Source organism: Artemia franciscana, chromosome 17 (genome assembly GCF_032884065.1).
Source record: "Artemia franciscana chromosome 17, ASM3288406v1, whole genome shotgun sequence".
Lineage (NCBI taxonomy): Eukaryota > Metazoa > Arthropoda > Branchiopoda > Anostraca > Artemiidae > Artemia > Artemia franciscana.
The window spans coordinates 7,245,638-7,270,375 of NC_088879.1; the positions used below are offsets into that span (position 1 = coordinate 7,245,638).

Below are 24,738 nucleotides of genomic sequence, written 5' to 3' on the forward strand. Positions count from 1 at the left end.
GTGAATACCCGCTTACCATTTAATACAGATATAAAAGCAACTCAGAGGTAGAAGGGGGTGTAAGCAGAGGGAAAAGGAGAGGAATATAGAGACAAGAAAGGAGAGAGAGAGAGAGAGAGAGAGAGAGAGAGAGAGAGGAGAGAGAGGAGAGAGAGAGAGGAGAGAGAGAGAGAGAGAGAGAGAGAGAGAGGAGAGAGAGAGAGAGAGAGAGAGAGAGAGAGAGAGAGAGAGAGAGAGACAGAGAGAGAGACAGAGAGAGAGACAGAGAGAGAGACAGAGAGAGAGACAGAGAGAGAGACAGAGAGAGAGAGAGAGAGAGAGAGAGAGAGAGAGAGAGAGAGAGAGAGAGAGAGAGAGAGAGAGAGGAGAGAGAGAGAGGAGAGAGAGAGAGAGAGAGAGAGAGAGAGAGAGAGAGAGAGAGAGAGAGAGAGAGAGAGAGAGAGAGAGAGAGAGAGAGAGAGAGAGCTACTACAATTGCGTTGGGGAATGATCTTTAAAAAAAAGAGGTGTATCCTCAATTTAAGTTGAAAAAGCAAAATTGTGGCTTAAACATATTTGGAACGTTACATGCCTACTAAATGGCTAACCTTTTATGAATTAAAATAGGGTTAATGACCATTATCTAGCCTATATGGTTTTCTAATATGTGAATACCCGCTTACCATTTAATACAGATATAAAAGCAACTCGGAGGTAGGAGGGGTGTAAGCAGAGGGAAAAGGAGAGGAATATAGAGACAAGAAAGGAGAGAGAGAGAGAGAGAGAGAGAGAGAGAGAGAGAGAGAGAGAGAGAGAGAGAGAGAGAGAGAGAGAGAGAGAGAGAGAGAGAGAGAGAGAGAGAGAGAGAGAGAGAGAGAGAGAGGAGACCGTAATGACGAAAAATGAAAAAGCTAGACGTGGTTACCTTATTTGAGCTTTGGTTGACAGTTACAGCCCTCGAGCCACCGGGTGTCAGATCTTCAACTTTCTCTTCCACGTCATGAACAACGCCATCTGAATCTTTGCGTAGACGCTGTTTTGTGGTTGTTTTTACAATTTTCGGCGCAATTCCCACTGGTACTATTCTGCTACTCACCATGTCATTTGACTAAAAGAAAAAGAATTACGTGGTAAGCAAAAAAGACCTTGTATTGTTTATATCAGACCTAGTTCATTAAGATGAAAATCATTTCTCACTCATAAGTGATTGAAGATTACCAGAAAAATAAGACAAATTTATAAATGATGAGAAATACTAAGCATGTTAGTTTTATCTCAACTTCTTGCATAAGTTTTACAATGGATCACATAACCTTCCTAAGTCAAAAAAGCTGTACCTCAGGAAAAACACATTTTCGGAAATATTTTATTTGATCAGATTCTTCTGCTGAAACCAAGACAAAATATACATCAACATGTTTTCTTTTGTATCATGTGTTATTTTTTTATCGTGCTTTAATGAGTTTGTTATGCATTTTTTTCGCATTAATTTAAACTTTTTGCCTGATCTTTAATGTTGTTTTTTATTGAGATTTGTGTAGTTATTTTTACTATTTTTTTTACTTACTGTTTTAAGAGAAATGCAAATTTGATGATGTCTGCTGTTAAGAGACACATTCTTGTGAAAACAAAACTTCAAACTATTCAAACTTCAAAACTTCAAAACTATCAAACTTCAATCATGCAGTAAAGACAAGACAAAATATTTGGTCACAAAATTTTGTCAATAGTGACAGCCAAAGGCTTAAAATGTCAAAGAAGAACTTAGGACAAGCAATCTGATATTGAAAAAGCCAAGTCACATGGCTTCCGTGGCGTAATTTTGTCAAAATCCTGGGGGATTTTGGGGAGGGGGGGGGGCAAAGTTGGAGCCATATAGCATCATCAAGGTAAATGAGAAAACTGACCCATTTCTATGGATGCAAAAATTTTGCAGGCTTACTTTAGTTTTGACAAGATTTTTGAAGAAACTAAATATCAGCTGGGGAGGGTTGGGAGGCAAATTGGGATCTAGAAGGGGAGGCAAACAAGGTGTAGGAGAGGAGAGGCATTTATGCATTAAATAAAATTTTTAACCTCCCTCGTCCCCTCTCCTCGGATAAATTTAATAAATACGATGATAAAATTAATATAAAGCTACAATCCTAAAAGAAGAAGTTTTTACAATCTTTGGAAATAGTTAAGTTAGGAGATTCAGACTCCCAGGAATGAATTAAGAGTCTAAATTATGCCCTGGGAAGTTGTTTGTAGCCTTCTAGCTCTTCTTGCCTATTTCTAAATCTCGAAAGATTGTATAGAAAACAGACCCATACACATCCTAGCTTAGAAAAGAAAATCCTTATTTACAGTTTGAGTCGGTTCTTCTTTGATTTTAAGTTTTGAGAGCATAATTCCAATGAATTTTTAATTTAGAAAACTATTTAGAAATATAATTTCTTTTTTAATTTAGAAGTTTTGCCAAATTCCTTAAAACCCTTATAAACCAGCAAAGTCGTAAGAGTCAAAACCATTCACTGAGTCTCATTTTTGCTTTACGTCCATCTCTAAAAGTTTCGGTTTTTTAACACAAAGTTTGTTTCGGGTAGTCAAAGATCAGTGCCCTTGGTAGGGGGAAGGGCTGGAGGTAGATATTTTAAATTCCCTTCCCATCGCGTAATTTAGGATCCGGATATATTCCTGAAAGTCTTATTCACCTTGCTCCCCTACTGACTTAAATATCAAAAAAGCCATTTTGCTACATTATTACGGTTATAAAAGCTTTGGGTGAAATTTATATTTCAAATTACCTTCCCAGAACATAAATTTAAGATGGATATATTTTTAAGAACATTTATAACGGTTATACAAGCGTTGTGCCACGAACATTTATATGGCTACGCAAAATACACAACAATCTTTTGCAAAATTCACAACACGATTACACAATCTGGACACGTGTTTATTGTCAGTGTTGCCATACACAAAATCTGGAATTTTACCAATAAAATGCCCACTGTACTTCTATCTAAGTTTTTCTTTTTAATTATAAACAATACAAATAAGTTCAAAGCGGCACCTACATGAACAGTATTATAGCCTAACAGTTAAGCTTAAGTTGCAGTGAAGTGCAGCTGAGCCTAAGGGCAGTTCAAGTGGTAGCCTCTTAAGCTTTCTTATAGTAATTACCTGTGGGGTAGTGGCTTAGTTTAATAATAAATATGAGGTTGTTAACTTTAAGAAGCCAGTGGCAGTCTCTTGTTCTTTATTAATTATTCTTATTTCTTATGGTAATTACTTGTGGGGCAGAGGCTAGTTTAATAATAAATATAAGGTTGTTAACTTTAAGAAGCCAGTGGAAGTCTCTTATTCTTTATTAATTATTCTTATTTCTTATGGTAATTACCTGTGGGGTAGAGGCTAGTTTAATAATAAATATAAGGTTGTTAACTTTAAGAAGCCAGTGGCAGTCTCTTATTCTTTATTAATTATTCTTATTTCTTATGGTAATTACCTGTGGGGTAGAGGCTAGTTTAATAATAAATATAAGGTTGTTAACTTTAAGAAACCAGTGGCAGTCTCTTATTCTTTATTAATTATTCTTATTTCTTATGGTAATTACCTGTGGGGTAGAGGCCAGTTTAATAATAAATGTAAGGTTGTTAACTTTAAGAAGCCAGTGGCAATCTCTTATTCTTTATTAATTATTCTTATTTCTTATGGTAATTACCTGTGGGGTAGAGGCTAGTTTAATAATAAATATAAGGTTGTCACCCTTAAGAAGCCAGTGGCAGTCTCTTATTCCTTATTAATACCACTTCCTTGAGTTATGATCTTCTTCGTTGCTATAACTTTTAAGCTTAAGCGCAGTGAGCTTAGTTGCAGCGAAGCAACGATCTTCTTCGCAAATCATTTTCCATGTACATAGCAACACTATATTTATATTTAATTATATAAAAATAACTTACCATAGCACTTGTGTCCAAGCTGGTATTTGACATAATTTCTTCAGTTCTTGGTTGGCTACTTTCCTCATATTCATCAACATCAGAAATCGAGCTGCTAGTCACCTGTGTTGAATCAACACTATCATCCCTTTGGAAGACGTCTGGCTTGTTGCGATCTCCACCTAAGACTTTCTGCTCAACAGACCTCACATTGTATTCAACAGATCGGTCATTATCTGAGAGGGGGCTTTGGGTTCGTGTTGCTAGCTCCGCAACTTTGAAGCCTTCACCAGGAGCATAGTTGAATGCAACACCTGTAGTTACTTTTCCTGATCCAGTAGGGGATGACACTCTTTCTGCGCTTGCGCGACTACCTCTGCCATCTTTGTAATTAAAGCCAACTGTGTGAGGGTCATAGGGACGTTTTCCAGTTGGACTTGTTTCTTCATAGGTGTAGGGACGGGTAAAACCAGCTTTTTCGCTTGAATTACTCAAAGGTTCAGGAGAGGAGGTAGTCATAACTGTAGCAGGAGGAGTTCTGCCTCCAGAACCAAGTCCTCGGATTCTCTGCAAAAATAAAATTATAAAACCTTTGAATATCGCTGAAGATAATTACTTTTGATAGAAAAATATAAAGACTAGTAAAAACAGCTTTTATATGATTTTAATATTCATTTCTAATAGGATATTTCTATTATTAAAAGTATTTCCACTAGTTTATATAAAATATTGCACCCTTTTTTCTGTATATTTATTTGTTTACTTTGTGGTCATTAGGATTGGTTCAGTTGAAACTTACACAGCCCTATATATCTTAGAAATTAGAAAACTCCCCCACCGGCCACTAATAACAATACTAATCAAGAAACAAAGGAAAAATTAACAATATTTTTCAAAACAGAAACGTGTTGTTCTCTAAAAAATCATATAAAAATTTATATTTTATTTCTTTATTTTCTTTTTAGATTCCGGTATTTAAAAGAGCACACTCATCTTTAGTTGAGCCATATACCCATAAGGAGCCTTCCCATGGATAGGATGGATTTGGCTATGTGGTTCCTGAAACAGTTTCAGGTCTGTCTATACTAGAAAACGAACGCGCCGTGGTTAAAATAATATCACGGCAAATAATATTTGCTATAATATTTTATATATAATATTATTAAGAATTATTAATTAACTATCACTATTAATTAATATTATAATATTAACATATCATTATTAGTCAACTATCATTATAATTAATTATCATTATAACTAATTAACTACGATAATATTAATTATCAAGGGTATTCATATTTTGTCTATCTTTTTGTTAGCACTGTCATTCCAAACATTCATATTTGTTATTTTCTTAAATTATTAATTAATAATAATCATCAATAATAATAATTATGGCAAAGGGTTTAACACGACTTGTTAACACGGATCCAGGTAGGCAACACTCGAAATCACAGATTATATACACTAATTGTCATTCCAAAAATTCATATTTGTTAATTTATTAAATTATTAATTAATAATTACTGTTAACAGTACTTATGGCAAAGGGTTTATAGGACTTGTTAACACGGATCCACGTAGGCAACATTCGAAATCACAGTTAACATACGCTAATCGTCATTCCAGACATTCACATTTGTTAATTTATTAAATTATTAATTAATAATTATTGTTAACAATAATATTTATGGCAAAGGGTTTAATAGGACTTGTTAATACGGATCCAGGTAGGCAACATTCGAACTCACAGATAACATACACTAATTGTCATTGCAAACATTCGTATTTGTTAATTTATTAAATTATTAATTAATAATTACTGTTAAGAATAATATGTATGGCAAAGGGTTTAATAGGACTTGTTAACACAGATCCAGGTAGGCAACATTCGAAATCACAGATAACACACACTAATTGTCATCCCAAACATTCATATTTGTTAATTTATTAAATTATTAATTAGTAATTATTGTTAACAATAATATTTATGGCAAAGGGTTTAATAGGACTTATTAACACGGATCCAGGTAGGCAACATTCGAAATCACAGATAACATACACTAATTGTCATTCCAAACATTCATACTTGTTAATTTAATAAATTATTAATTAATAATTACTGTTAGTAATAACATTTATGGCAAAGGGTTTAATACGACTTGTTAACATGGATCACAGATAACATACACTAAGAACCCCCCCCCCCCAAAAAAAAAAAAATGTCAAAACGATGTAACATATATGAGAATACCTGAAATGACACATAATGGTTAGAGTACCAAGGACAATGAAAATGAAATCTGATTGTTTAAATTGAATAGGCTGAAACTTTTAAAACCATGAATATATTTTTTTTTTAAATTAGGAACAATTGGGAATTCATTTTTTTTAAGTGCCAAAATCAAAAACAAGAAAAGTGAATGAAGAGTCAACGAAAAACATATAACACCTTATCCTTAATCTTCGTTATCGTTGGTAATTCTTTTTTTCTAAATTATGAAAACTTGATAACTCTTTAATCCAAAGATAAAACCCCCATAAGGATTAGAATAAAGCAGAGTCAACAGATTGTTAATGTTTGAATCTTTAGGGATGAAAAGTATATTAAGATTTAATTAATTAATATGGCACTACCCTAAACACTTCATAATTTTGAAAGAACCAAAAGAAAAAAATTTGAAAATCATGACGTTCAGGCCGGAATTGACCTAAGAATGGCCGACAGGTCAGAATTTTTTTTTTCTGCTACCCTATACAAACATCTACCGCACCAAACAGCTGAAGGTGTAATCTTCTTCAGAAAATGTAGTTATCTTTGGGAATCAACAGATTATTAATGCTTGAATTTTCATCGATGAAAAGCGTTTTCAAATTTAACTGATTAGTTTTCCTTAATAATTTTTTAAGCAGTAGCGATAGAGTTGTAATTTATATCCTTTGGAGGAAATTAACAATCTAGCTTGTTAAATAGACCTTAATATTATATCTGCTATGCTAGTAAAAGTGTAAGGGAAGAACAGGATATGTAACATAATTTTACCTGAATTTTAATGGATGGTATAAAGTAGAAGAAAAAAAGTTAAAGAAAAAATAGTTAAAAATTAACAATCTTGCTTGTTAAATAGACCTTAATAATATACCTGCTATGCTAGTAAATGTGTAAGGGAAGAACAGGATATGTAACGTAATTTTACCTGAATTTTAATGGATGGTATAAAGTAGAAGAAAAAAAGTTAAAGAAAAAATAGTTAAAAATTAACAATCTTGCTTGTTAAATAGACCTTAATAATATACCTGCTATGCTAGTAAAAGTGTAAGGGAAGAACAGGATATGTAACATAATTTTACCTGAATTTTAATGGATGGTATAAAGTCGAAGAAAAAAAGTTAAAGAAAATATAGTTAAAAATTAACAATCTTGCTTGTTAAATAGACCTTAATAATATACCTGCTATGCTAGTAAATGTGTAAGGGAAGAACAAGATATGTAACATAATTTTACCTGAATTTTAATGGATGGTATAAAGTAGAAGAAAAAAAGTTAAAGAAAAAATAGTTAAAAATTAACAATCTTGCTTGTTAAATAGACCTTAATAATATACCTGCTATGCTAGTAAATGTGTAAGGGAAGAACAGGATATGTAACATAATTTTATCTGAATTTTAATGGATGGTATAAAGTAGAAGAAAAAAAGTTAAAGAAAAAATAGTTAAAAATTAACAATCTTGCTTGTTAAATAGACCTTAATAATATACCTGCTATGCTAGTAAATGTGTAAGGGAAGAACAGGATATGTAACATAATTTTATCTGAATTTTAATGGATGGTATAAAGTAGAAGAAAAAAAGTTAAAGAAAAAATAGTTAAAAATTAACAATCTTGCTTGTTAAATAGACCTTAATAATATACCTGCTATGCTAGTAAAAGTGTAAGGGAAGAACAGGATATGTAACATAGTTTTACCTGAAATTTAAGGGACGGTATAAAGTAAAAAGAAAAAAAATTAAAAGATGTTAAGAAAAAACAGGTTTATTGCATTGCTGTATATTGGACAAGATCAAAGATTAATTTCATGTTTATGCATGAAAAGAATTTACAAGCACAAGGGACGATGGTGAATCTGTAATATAATTACAACTGAATTTTAAAGGATGGCATAAGCATAAACAGACATAATTTTCCTTATTTATTTTACGGTTCAACACGGAATTGACGAAAATGTAATCCTGTCCTAGAACCGTCACAATTTGAAATAACCCAAAGAAAGCCATGAAAATCTCTGAACACCTTGGTCTCCAGGTTACCTGTTATTACCTGTTAGGGGTAACCCAGGTTACCCCTAACCCAGGTTACCCCTTTGACCGATACCTAAGATCGGTCAAAGGAGAAAAACTGATTTTGTTTTGATGTTCTCTTGATACTTTAAGATAGATAGATACTTTATTTAATATAATTTATTTATTTATTTTATTTATTTAATATACTTTATTTAATATATTTATTTAATTTAATATATATATTTTATTTTATTTAATATAAAAGCCGTCCTGGCCGAGTTGGTTGGTGCGCTGGATTCGGGATCCTTTGTCTGAGAGGACGCGGGTTCGAATCCCAGTGTATCCAATTCTGCAGTTGGGACGGGGGTCAGTAGCGTGACTCTGTAAGCTTAGCCAGAGTCAACCCAGCTCTAAATGGGTACCTGGAGAAATCTGGGGAAGGTAAACAGGAAGGGTGTGCGCAAGCACAGGATGGCTGGCCCCCAACCCCCCATTGCACTTCCTGGCTGAAGGGCCAAGAAACGGAGATCAGCACCGCCGGTAGGGACTGTAAAGTCTAATGCCGTATCCTTTACCTTTTACCTTACTTAAAAATGCAAAAAAATAACCCCCAACAGAGAGCAGAGATCGTAAGGTTGGGCGTTTATCAAGACATTGATAAACTCTCAGAAAGCAGGACTATACAACACAACAAGTGCGAAAACTAGCAAAAAAGGGGGAGGAAAACGAGGTGCCCTAACTATAAAAACCACCAAGTCTACCTGGGCTAAACAAGTAATACTAGATAATAGCATGAAAAATTAATACCATTCCCGGGGAGGATTCAAGCGTTTCTGTAGTGACTAGCGGAAGACTGGCTGGTTTCTTTGGTTCTTCTTTATCCTTCTTCTTAAACTTGGCCATAAAATCCATTGGAGGAAGAACGGCAACGCCACCTATTGGCTTCTAATAGAAGAAACGAACGATTAATAGCAAGAAAAACAGGCCATTTTCTTATCTTTTCTTTTTGTAAATATTTCTTCGAAAGTATACTTTTAGGTTTATTTTCTCAATATAATAATGACTTTGTACTGAAGTAAAGGTTGGAGAATCAAAATTTCTGTTAGTTTTACTTTACTCGAATTTTCGTATCAGAAACATGATTCATTTTCAGAAAAATTTCTTCGAAAGTATACTTTAGGCTTATTTTCTCAATATAATAATGACTTTGTACCGAAGTAAAGGTTGGAGAATCAAAATTACTGTTAGTTTTACTCGAATTTTCGTATCAGAAACAAGTGTAGCCTAGGAGGGCGGGGAGGGGGGCTCTTTGAAGAATCGGCAAGAATTTTTCCAATAGAAATTTTTCTTATGATCAACGTATCTTATTGAAAGAGGAGAAACAAAGTCTTTCAAAAGAGCATTTCAAGACAATATTTCTTCGGAATTAAGCTATACTTTAAGAAATTTTGGATTTATTTTCTCAATATAATAACAACTTTGTACCAAAGCAAACACTAGAGAATCAAAACTAATGTTAATTTTTTATTTATTTGATTTAATATTTTTACAAGATTTTTTTTATCAGAAACGTATGTACGAGGAGGAAGAAGTCTTCACAAACTTGGCCAATATTGTTTTGCCAATAGATAGCTTTTTTTAGTTGATTGTTGCTGAATTTGATTAGGAAAACTTTCCTGGAAGGCAACCATATAAACAGGATCTGGTTTCAGGTAGGAGGGGACATAGGGGATATTTGAAATACGGAAGAAAAGGGTCAAATTTGGGTCAAAACAGCAACAAAAAGAAAGGCAATTACAGAAGAAAAGGTCTCGGATTGTGGGAAGCGTTTCTTTTTTTCTTCTTCTTTTTTTGTTTCGATTAGATAGATAACACAGAAACATTATGAAGTTATATATTGGCAATTATTCTTTATTATTTTTTCCTTTTTCACTTTTTCTCGTTTCATTCCACTTTTTCATTTATTTCATTTATATTATTATTTCCTTTATTCATTTATTTGCTTTATCCAATTATTCTTTATTTTTCCCATTTCCCTTTTCATTCCACTTTTTCACTTATTTCCTTTATTTTACTATTTCCTTTATTCATTTATTTGGTTTATTCAATTATTCTCTATTATTTTTTTTCCTTTTTCACTTTTTTATTCTACTATTGGTTTCACTTTTTTTTCAAAGGAATTCGTTCTAAATGTTACAAAAAAAGGCAATACAAAAAAAAAACACAAGAAAAAATTTTAGAAATGGAAAATGTAAGAAAAAAGCGGCAAGAAAACAAGCAAGAAACAAAGAAATACGCAAGAAATCCATGATTATCCTTAAGTAGGGAAACAGAATGTAAAGCAGAATATCCAAGATTTTTTAGCAAAACGGCCACGTGAAACTTCGACAAGTTCATTCGAACAAACACCCATTTTCAGAGTCTATTGTAGCCTAGTTTAATAGTTTTATAGCAACATATTAGATCTAAAATAAAATAAACCAAAATAATAGAACAAACTGCAATTACGTGATAGCAAAAAAGGTCATTTATTTAGTTATGATCAAATTGCTCAAGAAAGGTTTCGTTGAAAAATTAGGTAAAAAAAGAGATTACATAATCAGTAATAAAATCATAGACTGACCCTTCCAAGAACTTTATAGAATTAAGAATTTAATCTGAGAATCCCAATATTTTAAATTCTTATAAAATCAACAATAAAATTAATTTTTTTATAGAATTGAAAAATTACCTCCTATAAAATTATATAGCCTAGCATAAAGATACTAATCTAATCTGAATCCTTAGTAAGTAAATTCAGTTTCGATTAGTAATACATATTTAGACCATAATATACATTTATATCATAGTAAAACATATTTATATTAAAGCATTAAGAATGTCTTCTTTTTTTTTAAATTATCAATTTAAACTTAAACCATTTCAGTCTTTGGTTAAAAAAAAGCATTCGTAGAGTAAATAAAATAGCGGTAAAAACGATTTGACCTCTGAACCGTATCAATAGAAAAAAAAAAAATCAATAACTCCGTTTTATAATTATGAAAAGAATTTTCCTTTCGAATATCTATGAAAAGATTTTTGGAAGTGGATCCTTTGAACGCTTCTAGGGGTGAGTAAAACCTTACCTTGGGGTACAGGTATGTATGTGCAAATTATTTGTATTAATGCATATATGTACTAGTATGTGCAAAAGAATTACTATGTTATTGTATTTGGTCAGTTCTAAGCAATAAATCAAATTATCAAAAGCAACATACAAACAATGAAATGCTAAACATATAAAACAAGAAACAGAAGCAGACAATCACAACCTGACAAAGAGTACAAAACGTCGTTAACAGGACAAGACCCCGAGGGACTATTCACGTTCACACTTTAACTCACTTGCTCAGAGAAACTGTCGAGGACTTCACTTAGCGGACGAAAATTTCCTCTAGACGCCCTATATTTGTCATAATCTCCCATAATCTGTCCATAATTCACTGATGCATTTCTCCTCAATGTTACTTGGTCTTCTTTTTTGGGCGTCATGCTTCTAATTTTTGGTTTTGAATCCACTGGCTCTTTTTCATAGTTTACGCCGGTCTTTTCTTGTATTTTCACAAGTTGAGGAACGACAGCAAATGGGTCATTTTGGTTCAAGACGTCTTTCTTAAGGGATACATAGCCCCATCCCACTTCATGAAAGTCGCTATCAATATCCGTCCCAGAAAGGAGAGACTGCGCCAAGTGCGCATGTGCAACTGAGTCTGGTATATCGTATATTATAGGGGGCTCATTTTTTTTCTCTAAAGTTTTGGCTACTACTGGTTCTCGCAAATCATTTATTACAGAATACTCATGATCATCCCTGTTAAGTTTTTCTTCTGTATCAGTACTCGATTCATCACTGCTTTGAATCATACTCCTTCTCATGAAGTTCAGTCTTGAGGTGGACTCCCGATCTCGATTAAGTCTATCTTGCGACCTACTTCTTTTATTAACCTCCCTAGCCTTTTGGCGTAATTCACGCACCTCAGCATCTGTACTTATATCACTTTCTGTCAACGCAACAACCTCTGCAATAGCAGGGCTTGGCTCACTGAAATCCATTACAAACGCAGCACACGGCGTACCTCTTGTCTCTGTTTCAGACTCAGAAGCACTTAGTTGAACTATATCAGCAACCATTCTTGGCGGGGTTTTATTTATAATAATTGGAGTTTCTTTTAGTAAGTTCAATGACTTTACTGTATCTTTAAACACTGGTTTATTCTTGGCAAACTCAACTGATTTCACTATTTCTAGTTTTTTATCCGCCTTATTTCTCTCCAGTGCAGCAGCGCTATCCATCTTAGGTGGCACTGAACATACAGGCGGGACCTCATCATACTCACTTAAATTGCAATCTTTATCAGAGTAAACATTAGAGTCACTTTTAACATAAGTATCAGAATCAGAGTTAAGCCTCCTACCAAAATAATAGGACTCCTGTGCGATTTCTTTTATCTTTGGGACAGACAACTTTTTCGTAGGTATTGTGAATTCGGTTTCACTAAATCCTTTTTCATTTTCAGAATTGCCACTATATGAAATCCTGTCATTTCTTCCTGTCAAATAGCTGTCATTTCTTCCATCTAGATAACTTTTGTGAGGTTTTACATCTAAGGCTGCATATGGTTTGATAAGATTATGTACACCACTAGAAAGTTGCTTTGTACGACCATTTTCTATTTCCTTGTGACCTGGTTTACGCTCTACCAACTTTTCGACATTCAGGACTTTTTCATTCTCAAAATTTTCTTTGGATTTTTGAATTTTGTTACCTGTTTCGGAATTTATAAATTGTCCGGATGCTGACACTTCAATCTCGCTAAAATCCCTTTCATCATCTGTATTCTCATCTGTTCTACTACTACCAATATCTTCAAGGTATATATAATCACCATACTGTTTGTCATTTTTAATGATGGAAGAATCATAATGTGGCTGTTGTCTATACCTCTCTTCATCTTTTGGAATAATAAATTTAAGTGTTGTATATCCATCATCTGTTTCAACATTTGAATGAATTTCTGATAAAGACTTAGTCCTTTTAGATTCTGGGCAAAATGCCACATTTTCGTCAATTTTAGGAGGTGTTTTTTGGTTCACATTTACATCTTTGAAAGGTTCCAATGTCTGAAGATTTATATGACCCAGATTATCAAATGAATTCCCTTGAAAAGCAAATTCAGTTTCCATATTTCGATTCTTTTCGAAGGATTCAAATATTTCGTCATATTTCGAAGGATTATCGCATCTTTTTTTGCGGTTACAAACGTTAACGTTTTCATAAACGTTTTCAACGTTTTCATCGTTTCCTTGAACAGTCTTTGATGCAGTTGAATCTTGAAAGTCGTTCAGAATAAAGTCATTAGACGGCACTGAACTCACTAAACATGATAAAGCCTTTTTAGGCTCCTTATTGGATAGTTTAGAGACCTCAATAAGAGGCCTAATCCCATTACTTTTATTATTTATAAAATCAGAATCTAAATCAGTGGTTAAGACACTGTTTTGCTTCTTATCTTGAAAATCAATAAATCTGTTTTCATGTTTAACATTCTCCGGGTTTTGACCAACTGGTGCAGCATTATAAGCACCAACTGTTTTAGCAATAATTACTGGATTTTCAATTCCTTGATTACTGACAACTTTTTTAGATTGATCAATATCACTTTCAACAACTGTATCGGAGTCAGTTGTGGAAGGTACTTGAACGATCATCACTCGAGCATCATCATTATTGCTTTTTATAATTTTAGTCCTCGGTTTACGTCTCTGTAATGCAGCGGCACTGGAAGCCGAAAAGTCCGAACTCGACACACTTAGTCTTTTCATTTCACTCAAGCTTTGTCTGCTATCTGCTTTATATAAGCTATTCCTGCTTCCTAGTCTGGAGCTTGCTTTCGAAGTGAAGACAAGCGATCCTTGACTGCCACCAAAATGTGACAAATTCCGCTTAGATGAAGCTCTGCTTGACGGTTTGAATAAATTGTCAGAGTCATCATCACTACTTGAACTCAGCTGACGATTAAGGCTAGATTTACTGCTAGCTTTTGCAATTTTAGCCTGTACCGCTTGAATCGCTGGCTGACCACGTGTGTGGGAGATCGGCACTTCTTTCCTTTTGAACTTTCGTCCCGGATCATTGACCAAAGAAGCAGTAAAAGAAGCCAACGATGACGTCGTGGAGTCACTTCTTACACGCATTGGGTTCTCACTCTCACTGCCCAAAGATCTTGGGACATCATATAACTTCAAGTCCCTCGGCACTTGGTAGTACTGGAATCCATCACTTTGTAATGAATTAAACTGTGAATCATTACTGGAGTATGGCACATTTTTATCAAGAGTTATGTCGTCAAACCCTCGAACTAAAGATGAGTCGGAAAAATACGATAGGATGGACTGACGATTACCAGGTCGATTTGGGTACTGCTTATATGATTGTTCGATATTTTCTTCAATAACATGACTCACCGGTAAAGGTGGTAGTTTTTTTTCTGCATATTTTACCGGAAAATATTTAGAGCTTCTATCCTTTTCTAAGCGTTCCTTTACGTTATCTACCATTTCCCGAGCGTCATCTGCGTTTGGAAGTTGTTTACATTCCATCTCACACTTATTCTCAGCAACACTATTTCCCACAAAATTAGGGAGTGACTCCTCAGTAAATTCTGCAGAAATATTGTCAGACTTAAGGTCGTTAGACACAAGTAAACGATCATTCGTCTTGGTTGTAGCTTGGTGTGTATCATCCTTACTTAAAATGTTTTTAGTTAACATTTCAGACTCCTTGTCAAGAGCGTTATTTCCAACAGAGTGAGCGAATCCTTTGTCTGCAGACTTAGATGCAACAAATTCTGACTTAACAACTTGATGTGTATCATCCTTACTTAAAATGTTTTTAGTTAACATTTCAGAATCCTTTTCAAGAGCGTTTTTTTCAACAGAGTGAGCAAATCCTTTTTCCTTAGACTTAACATATTCTGACCTAAAAACTTGGTGTGTATCATCCTTATTTGAAATATCTTTAGCTAACATTTCAGACTCCTTCACAGGAGCGTTATTTCCAACAGATTGAGAAGGTTCTTCTTCTGCAAATTTAAATGCAGCATATTCTAATGATCTCCTAACATATACAGCCAATTCATCATCAGTTATATCAACTATTTGATGACTGCTGCGCCTGTTTGAATATTCTGTAAGTGATTTTTCTGCAATTTCTTCAAGGCCCAAACTCCCAGGTTCCGAAATGGTGCATTTCGATAAGCTCTCTTCTGACTTCGGAAGTTCAACGTCATCACTAGTTCTTCGAATATTTTTTTTATATTCGTTCCCTTGCTTTTCTTCAATATTAAATTTGTCAGATGTAGCTGACAACTCTTTTTCAGAGTAATCTGCAGATAAATTATCTGGATGGGATTTAGTACGTTCAGGGAAGTTCTCATACAAAGGGATTTCTGCCCTTTCGGAGGGGCTCTCGTTTTTTAAGTGGCCTTCATGAATTTCACTAAATGAGGAGGCTTTCCGAGATCTTTTACTTGATTGTTCCTCCACCTCTGCTGTAGCTGCATCAACGGCTCTATCTTGCTTTCTTGAAGCCGAAGAATCATTATCCTGTTCTTCTCTAATAGCCCGAGGATCCCTATAATGACCCTGATCTTTTTCTTTTATTTTAGGCACTGTGGCGTACAACGCAATCGGATCACTCCTCTGCATAAGAGGTGATGCAGACGAAGTTCTTTCCCTGAGGGGGCGTATTGGTTCGACTCTATCAAGAATTTCAAGAGATCGAGGGCGATATTCGCCTTCCTCGTCTGATGTAAAACTACCACTGCTGCCAGATATATCAGACCCGCTAAGCCGCGTAAACGGCTTGATCTAAGGGAAAGTTAGGGTTAGTAATGCATTAAAAAGAAATTCAAGTTAGTGACAAAAGGTTAAAAACCAATGAATTCTACTATATAGATCCTACTATAGAGAATACTACAGAGACTATGGATAGGCAGGTAATGAGCCCTAACTCCTGTAACTGTTAACTAAATGAAACGCCACAGTTTTAGGAAGATTGGAATATACTGTGTTCATACACGTTAAAATGTGAAATTTAATTATTATATTGAATTACGAAACTCAATTATATTAAGTGCAATTGTCATGATAATTGTGACAAGCGTTATTAGATAACTGCCTGATCGCCTCATGAAGACACCACCAGCAATTAGTGATTAGTGGTAGCACTAACAGTTAGTGAAGAAATTAGCATGTACAGAACTCCCTGTTTAAGAAAAATCAGTAAGAATCAGTAAATGAAATTTGCGTTAAGAATCAGAAAAATCAGTAAGTAAAAATAAAATCAAGAATGAAGATTTCCCCGAATCAAGCAAGAATTTTGCAAATTTTGCAAAAGAGCATGCGATTGCACTGGCAGAGCATGCAACTTGTGTATTTTCATGCAAAAAGCCGTGCAAAATTTGAAAGGGTTAATTTCTAAGTCTTTAAATAATTTAGTTAATGCATGATAACTGGTTTTGTCTCATAAAGCATAATAAATTTCTAAATAAAAAAAGCATAAAATTAAAAAAAGGAAATACCAGACAAACACGATCTTTTTATACAAGGTCAATTTATACATCTGAAATTGCATATGTATTTATGCCTCGGCAATTAGTTTCCAGCCATGATAGGCTAGATACAGATTAGATAAGGGAATGGTACAGCCTAGATTAGGAACGGCATGGAAATAGGTATCATCATTCTTGAATATTCCCCTTATCAAGACATTCACACTATTAGACAGAAACATTTTTCATAGCAATAATCTTTTTATGCTCACAAGTACTTTAGCACGTTTTATTGCACTGTACAAACATACAGCTTAATATTAAGATACTTATTCCTATGACTATTTTCCCATTGTTTGCAAGACGTTTCTCAGAGATATCACACTCAAAATTTTTCAGCCTTCTGACGGTCTTAAATCGGCAATACAACATCATAAAAAAAATCTGAGTTATATAAAAAATAGTTTTTATCTAACTTATTGTTATAAAGTCGTCTGTTTATTAAAGATGCTTTTATGGAATTTCAGCGCTAAATTCATTCAGTTAACACTTAGAACTTTAGAAAAAAGTATTTTCCATTTTTTTTACAAAATGAAATTTGTGAAAAAAAAACTTCACAATTTTTTTTTTTCAAAAAATCAAATAAAAACAGACCACTTGGACATCAACAATTTCCTTCAGCCTCTTGACAAAACGCTGAACTTAATTTTTAAGAGTTCACTTGATTTAAATTAGTCTATCTTATATTTAAATCTGAGCTTTCAGATATTCAGCTACTCGTACCTCCGATATAATTCAGTTCCTAAATGAACACTAAATTCTGAAGTAAACTGAATCCCTGAACAAAACTGAACACACACAAATTATTTTCAATGGTCATTTACCGTATTTTCCTTTTATAAAACTATTGATTGGAACTGTTGAGCCAGTAGACAAGTTTTAAAGTAAAAAATAACAAAAATAAGAATAAATTTTAAGAGGAAAACAATCACGTTTTTTTCTGAAATATATCTTGTCAAGTGGGTCAATAATGACAAAGCATCAAACAGCCTTTCCATTACAGAAAAACTGTCACCATACCTTTGTCAGTGGAATTAAAATATTTTACAAACGGGATAAATTTTTTTCTTTAATTAAACAGTAAAAATTGAAAAAAAAACTATTAGTAGAAAATACTACTAAAAGTCCAAATATTTTGGCTTTATGTTCAGAAGCTTTTGTCGTTGGAAAAGAAACTCGCCAAAAATATATATAGAAAAAAATTGTGGTCAATACTATTTTGTATGTATGTCATTTTGTATGTCAATACTATTTTATTGAAGAGTCTTCAAGTTATACTCTTATTCGTTTTCTTGTTTTAGTATTTATATAAAATTTCGTAAATATAAATACAATTTATTTATATAACCATGAAAGATATAAAAAACAAGTAAAAATATAAATAAACATAAATATATAAATAAAAAATAATGATGACCACGAGGTTAGAATCAGAACTGGAGGTTAGAGTATTTAACCCTGTATTTTACAGGGTTTCAATAATACATTTTGAAAGCCAAATTCAGAGTTTAGAAAATGAAGAAATCGAAGTTAGAATTAGAATAGGAGGTTAGAGCATGAGGAATTCCTTGTATTTTTTTTTGGGGGGGGGGTCAATAAAATGAATTTTGAGAGCCAAATTAAGGGTTTAGAAAATGAAGAACAAGACGTAAGATTTGGAATAGAAAGTTCGAGAGGCAAAAATTCACTGTATTTTATAGGGTTTCCGTGTGAACGGAGTTAAGAACGTAAAATCAATTACATGTAATTTAAAGTGTGTCAATAAAATTAATTTTGAAAGGCCGAATTCAGGGTTTAGAAAATGAAGAACGAGAGGTAAGAATTAGAATAAGAGGTTATAGTAGGAAGGGTAGAAATAAAATACATTTTGAAACCCATATTCACGGAGGATGAGAAAAGGAAGCAAACGAGCTTAGAAAAAGAAGAATTCTCTGTGATTTACCAAGATTTACCATGCTTTACCAAGATTTACCGTGCTTTACCAAGATACTTTTATATGCCAAACGAAAAGCATAGGTTTGAGAAAAGCATAAAAAGAAACACCTTACCTTGTCCTTGGGTTTTTTCTCTGAGTCTGAAACTTCTCCATTTCCAGATCGTACAATACCTTTCCCTGCATCTTCCTCCCATTCACCTTCAGCTGGTCCTTGTGGCATCAAAGGGGTTGTCACCATTGGTGAAGGAAAGTTGGCAACAGTGTGCCTTTTCACTTCTCTTTGCTTCACCGGAGAAGAGGCTATGGCTAGAATAAGGAGTAATTCTTAGATAGGTGATTAAATTTGAAATTTTGTATTCCTTGAACTCTCAAGTAAAAATATAGTTTACACAAAAGTTTTAAGTTAACGCCTATTGTCTGTTAAAAACGTTTTTCCATTTGTGTGGAAAGTATTCAACCTAGCAAAGACCATCCCTGCTATATCAGCAAAAGGGAAGATCGTTTTGCTAAATTGCAAAAAAAAATATTAGATATAGACCTTCAAGATCAAAACTATTTCCTAAAATCTAGGGAGGGGGCATCTAGTTTTCTTTTTTTTTTCAATGAAAAACAAGACAAAGTGTTTTTCAATAAAAATTTTGGTATTTTCTGAAATTCCCACTCCCTTTGTTTCCCTTCAAATGACGCCCCTGGGCCTAAGACATTTTCACAGGTGTTTATAAACAGGTGTTCAATTTTGTAACAGCAACATAAATCTCATAGATAATACACACCAAACAATAGCTTTATCGAGGAAAAACTCTCAAAGCTGTTTGTGATGTAGAAAAAAGCGTCCAAAAGAAAATTCACCAGCGCATCTGGTATTCGTAATTTATTTTTCTTTATCTGAAACTGGGTACTCTTCAGTAAAAAGCCCCTTTCTTCATCTATTATAAGACTTTATTGATTTTTTTCACTTAGATCATTGAACATTGTGTATCCATGCCGCCTAATGGTCATAGATGTTCTTAGGAGTCGAGGTTCCCTAATTAATTTACAAAATTATATATAATATAGTTAATAGATGGTCAATATAGACAGCTAATTCAGTTAGGTGATGAGGTACCTTAAAGAATCACCCTTTCTCGTCCATTATAAACTTTTAAAGTTTCTGATTCCAAACTATTCAGAATTGTTCGGATGGTCTTGCTATAACCTATAGAGATTGGATAAGAGATCCGATTAAACGACAGAAAACTAAAAGCTGATTCCAGCTTTTCGGAAATCTTTGAAAAACTATTTAACATCTTCCGTTAGCCTATATGTCGGAGAAAAAAAATACTCAGATTTAATGAAACTTACATCATTAGAAAGTGTTGTCTTTTTTATTAAGAGAAACCAATTTTTTAAGATTCAGGTAAGGGCAGTCCCAAAAAATGTTCTAGCATACCTGCTCGGAAATTTTAAAATTCAGCTCAAGGAATTACCATTTGAGCAATTTGATAGTTTTGGGAGTTACCTGTGGTAATACCCACTTTGATTGAAAACCTTACCAGCATAGGGGGTGTATTATCTATGCTGTAGGTACATAGAATAGACAGCACTTTGCCTAGCAATTAGTTAAAGATTATATTCTTCTTTATTTTAAACTAACCTCTCGTTAGGCTTTTCGAATTGTCGACATATTCAAGATTTTCCTATTGATTTTTACCAAAATTTTAAGGGAATAAAAGAACTCCAATACGAAACAGAAAACAAACAATATTCATCCATCTGAAGACATTATCTTTATAGGTAAACGTGAAATCTGTCTGCAAAGGTTAGAGCCCATTATTTTGAAAAAGAAACACAATAAGGTCTCTTATGATAAAACATATCTAAAAAAGATTAACAGTAGCATATTTTTATCAGCGCATAGACAGAAATTTTTACTTATTTAAACACGGTTTCGAAGCCGGAGAATCGAATTTTCTAATTCTATTTCGAAACTGAAGGAACCGAATAAAAGCCCAAGCGAGGACACTTATATCGGCTAAATTTGAAATCCAGCAGTCGAACGCGATCACCGGTTAAAAAAAGAGTAAAGGATACGGCACTAGACCCTCAATACCCAAACTGGCGGTGCTGATCTCCATTTCAAAATCCTTCAGCCAGGAGGTACAATTGGAGGGTTGGGAGCCAGCCATCCTGTGCTTTCACAAGCCCTTCATGCTTACCTTCCCAGACTTCTCCAGATACCCATTTAGAGCTGAATCGACTCTGGCTGAGCTTATAGTCACGCCACGGATCCCCGTCCTAAACCAAATAGCTTACCACGCCACGAATCCTCGTGGCCTAGGGAATCGATTAAAACCAGTTCATTTCACATAATACCTAATATAGGCCCTTTTAAAAAAGCGTGCAAAATTATACGTTTAAAACGTCTCTTGCAATGAGAAATATCTCTATCAGATTAAAAATAGCATATTTTCGCCAAAACAGAAACAATCCAATAATTCACCCATATTAAGGTACTAATAATTATTCGGTAAATGCAAGATTCAGCTGCAGAGGACGATAACCGACTCCTTTTCCATAAAACGTAATAACGTCTCCAGTAATAAAACATATATAAAACGTCTCCTGTTATAAACGTGAAAATATCACAGTTTAATTAAACGTGTTTAATCCCAGATGTGGCATTTCCCATTATTTCTTCCACAACAATAAGCGATGTAACATTTTCAAGCGATTGCTCGTTTAAGCTGCATGCAGACAATATTGTGCTTAAAAGTCACCACTCAATCCAGGGTTTTAAACAAGTATACACAGGTTGGGCTTCTCAGATCGAGAGCTACTGATGGGGTATAAAAACCTGCAACATGCCTAACATCGAGTGTTACTGTCCTGTTTGGGGTTCCCAAATTGAAAACACTGCTTACATGTCAGCAGAACTAGAAGATGCTCAAAACATGCTACTTAAAATAATACCGAGAACCCACTTCAGCAACTACGAAAATGTCCTTAAGTTCTGAATTTGCCCACTTTATCGAAGACATGATTTACCTCGTTGAACTTGGAAATACACCATTAGCAAAGGAGAAGAACTGATCCCCCCCTGATTCACCGCCCCCCCACCCCACCCCAAATGACACAGGATCCAGTCGGGATTTAAAATAACATATCTGAGTTACGAGGTTCTTCCAAATACGAAATTTCATTAAGATCCAGTCATTCCTTCGTAAGTTAAAAATACCTAATTTTTTCTAATTTTTCAGAATTAGAGCCTCTAGTTCCACCATCCGTAGAGATCAGCAGGATTAGTAGGCATCACAATAAACATAGTCCCGGTAAGTTCCGTATGAACAGATTTGTGAACTCCTTTCTGTCATATTTTATAACTTTATTTAAGAAGTGACCTACTTAAATAAATGTAAACCAATACGGAAAGGAAAATTAATCGTAAGCTAAATTAATCTAAAACATAAGCTACATTCAAAGGTGTCTGTGCTGCGTGCCGAAACCTCTTAGCTCAACATGGGATATTTTAGGCCTTTACAGCCCTTGTAAAAGACTTACTACTACTACTAACAACTCAACTCAGCACAAAGCCTCCTGAGGCCAACACAGAAGCAAGTGACTTATTTAAATAAATGTAAACCAATACGGAAAGGAAAATAAAAGAAGAGATTCAACTCACGTTCGAGACTTAGCGAATTTGGCTTCCTTCGACTAAGCGTCCTCTCAAAATGCGGGTTTGGTCGGTCAATCATTGCTGATGCCATTCTTGATTGGTATTGAGTCCTACCAGAATATCTAAACCTACTTCCGAGACGGGGAAACAATCCAGATCTTTGCGGTGGCTCAGGGGACATCAAACTAAATAACAAGAGAAAATAGAGTAGACACTTGAACAATTCTCGCCTGATTTAGTATAAATTAGCAATTTCTGACCCTTGAAAAGACTTCTTTAATATAAATTATCTATAAACAGTCTGAAAAATAAAATAATCATTTTTTAATTAATTAATTAGATTTAACTAATTATAATAGCTAATTAATTATACGAATTAGTCAATAGATCTTGTCTTTTCAATCTTTTTTAGATCTTTTTTATTGACCTTGCTAAATTTTCTTGCTCAAGCTAACGCCACCAATTTTTGATAGACACTCTCTAGGTATTTTGATATTCTAAAATGGTACCCCAACTGTTTTTGTATCACAGGTATTTGATAGTCCATAACAGCGTTGCCATCGTGGTACAATTGCACGGTTTTTGGTACTATTTAGGATTTCTGATAGAATGCCGTATATTTGGACTTTCATGGTAAAACCCAAAATAAATTGATTGATTAATTGAGTATTAATCAGACTCTTTGGCATCCCACATAGTATTTCGACAGAAAATCGCAAGTGGGGCAATAGCAGTTTGAAAATCTTAGAATTCGATTCTGGTGATATTATGCGAAAGTGTCTGCATAACAGTCCAAACAAAAAGAAGAAGAACTTTGCAAGTATCGAGACAGTTTTTTTATGGTTAAATACCTAAAACTTCTCTATAAAATCTATCTTCTCTATAGCGTATACTCTCTTTGAGGACTATAAAAAAAAAAATAAAAAAAACCCTTCTCACACAGACATATTAAAAAAAGCCAGAAAAATACAACAATACACATAAATTATTTACTAGTACAACTTATTACTCAGTACTTACTTATTACTTATTTACTCAGTACTAGTGTCTGAGGTACAGTTTTTGGATAAATTGCAGCTCAGGAGACAACACCCTTAATTAAACCTTAATTAGGTACTACTATTATTTTAGCTCGACTCGGGATACTTTAGCCCTTGAAAATACCTACTACTGCTACTAACACCTCACTGCAGCATAAAGCTTGCTGAGGCCAACACAGTAATGCAAGATCCACCTCCATCCTAATCTATTCAAAACTTCCCTCTTTACATACTCCCAGGAAGTTCCCATTCCCCTTAAATCTTTATTTAAGACATCTACCCACCAAAGCGGCGGAAAACCTGTTTTCTGTTTAGCCAAAGACGGTTGGCTGAAAAGAACAATTTTTTGCCTTATTTACAAAAAAAAGGGGAAACACCACCTTTAAGTCATAGAACCTTAATGAAAATCACACTATTAGATTCAGCGTGTCAGAGAACCTTAATGTACAGGTTTCAAGCTCCTATCTGAAAAAATGTGTAATTTTGTTTTTTTTTTGCCAGAAGAAAGATCACAGATGCTTGTTTATTTGTTTTTTTTTGTTTTTTTGTTATCAGGGTTGATCGTATAGACCCAGTGGTCCTAGAATATAGCGAGAGGGTTCATTCAAAATGAAATTAAAAGTTCCAGTGCCTTTTTAATTGATCATGAAAATTGGAGGGCAACTAGGCCCCCTAGGCCCCAACTTTTTTTGTACTTTCAAAAGAGCAATTTATTCTAATTCAACGGCTTTTGTGATTTAGGGGTCATTCTTAAAGAGTTGGAAAAAAATTCAAAGTTTAGCGTAAAGAGCGAGGTATTGATTAGGGGGGCGAACCCTTCTTATACGTAATAATTTCTGTTCGTTTTAAGTTTTAATGTTGCTCCTAACTTTCAGTTGAATAAAACTTTTTTATTCAGTCTGAAGTTAAACTTCAGAGTTAAACTTACCCGATATTTAGATTGGACAACCTACGTGTGCGACAGTCGATTGGCAAAAACATTAATCTTTCAAGGCAAAAAAAATATGCTTTTAGCGCCCAAGGGGAAAGGGTGTTAGGATGGCATGGCTGGGAATGTTTGAGTCTATCAGTATGAATGATACACATACACACGCACACACACTCACATGAAGAAACGAGGAAATGTCAATACAAACATGCGATGATTGATGAATTTTAAACACTTAAAGATTATTCGACACACCTTCTGATCAAAATTTAACTCTTTTTAATTTTTTATCATGTTTCTACAAGAATGTAGCTCCAGCTATTACATTCATCTTCTCGCCTATTTTTA

The 24,738-nt window shown here is 34.0% G+C and overlaps 1 protein-coding gene across 4 annotated transcripts in view; it reads right to left on the reverse strand.

The window, feature by feature from the left end:
* Positions 1-24,738, reverse strand: part of LOC136037773 (uncharacterized) — a 118,152-nt gene that overhangs the window by 30,982 nt on the left and 62,432 nt on the right. For all 4 annotated transcript variants that reach the window (XM_065720584.1, XM_065720581.1, XM_065720583.1 and 1 more), the window contains exons 8-13: positions 22,429-22,607; positions 18,883-19,076; positions 11,568-16,091; positions 8,991-9,128; positions 3,924-4,469; positions 905-1,087 (exon numbers count right to left, since the gene is read on the reverse strand). In XM_065720584.1, coding sequence (XP_065576656.1) covers positions 905-1,087; positions 3,924-4,469; positions 8,991-9,128; positions 11,568-16,091; positions 18,883-19,076; positions 22,429-22,607 — 5,764 coding nt within the window. The remainder of the gene's footprint in view (positions 1-904; positions 1,088-3,923; positions 4,470-8,990; positions 9,129-11,567; positions 16,092-18,882; positions 19,077-22,428; positions 22,608-24,738) is intronic.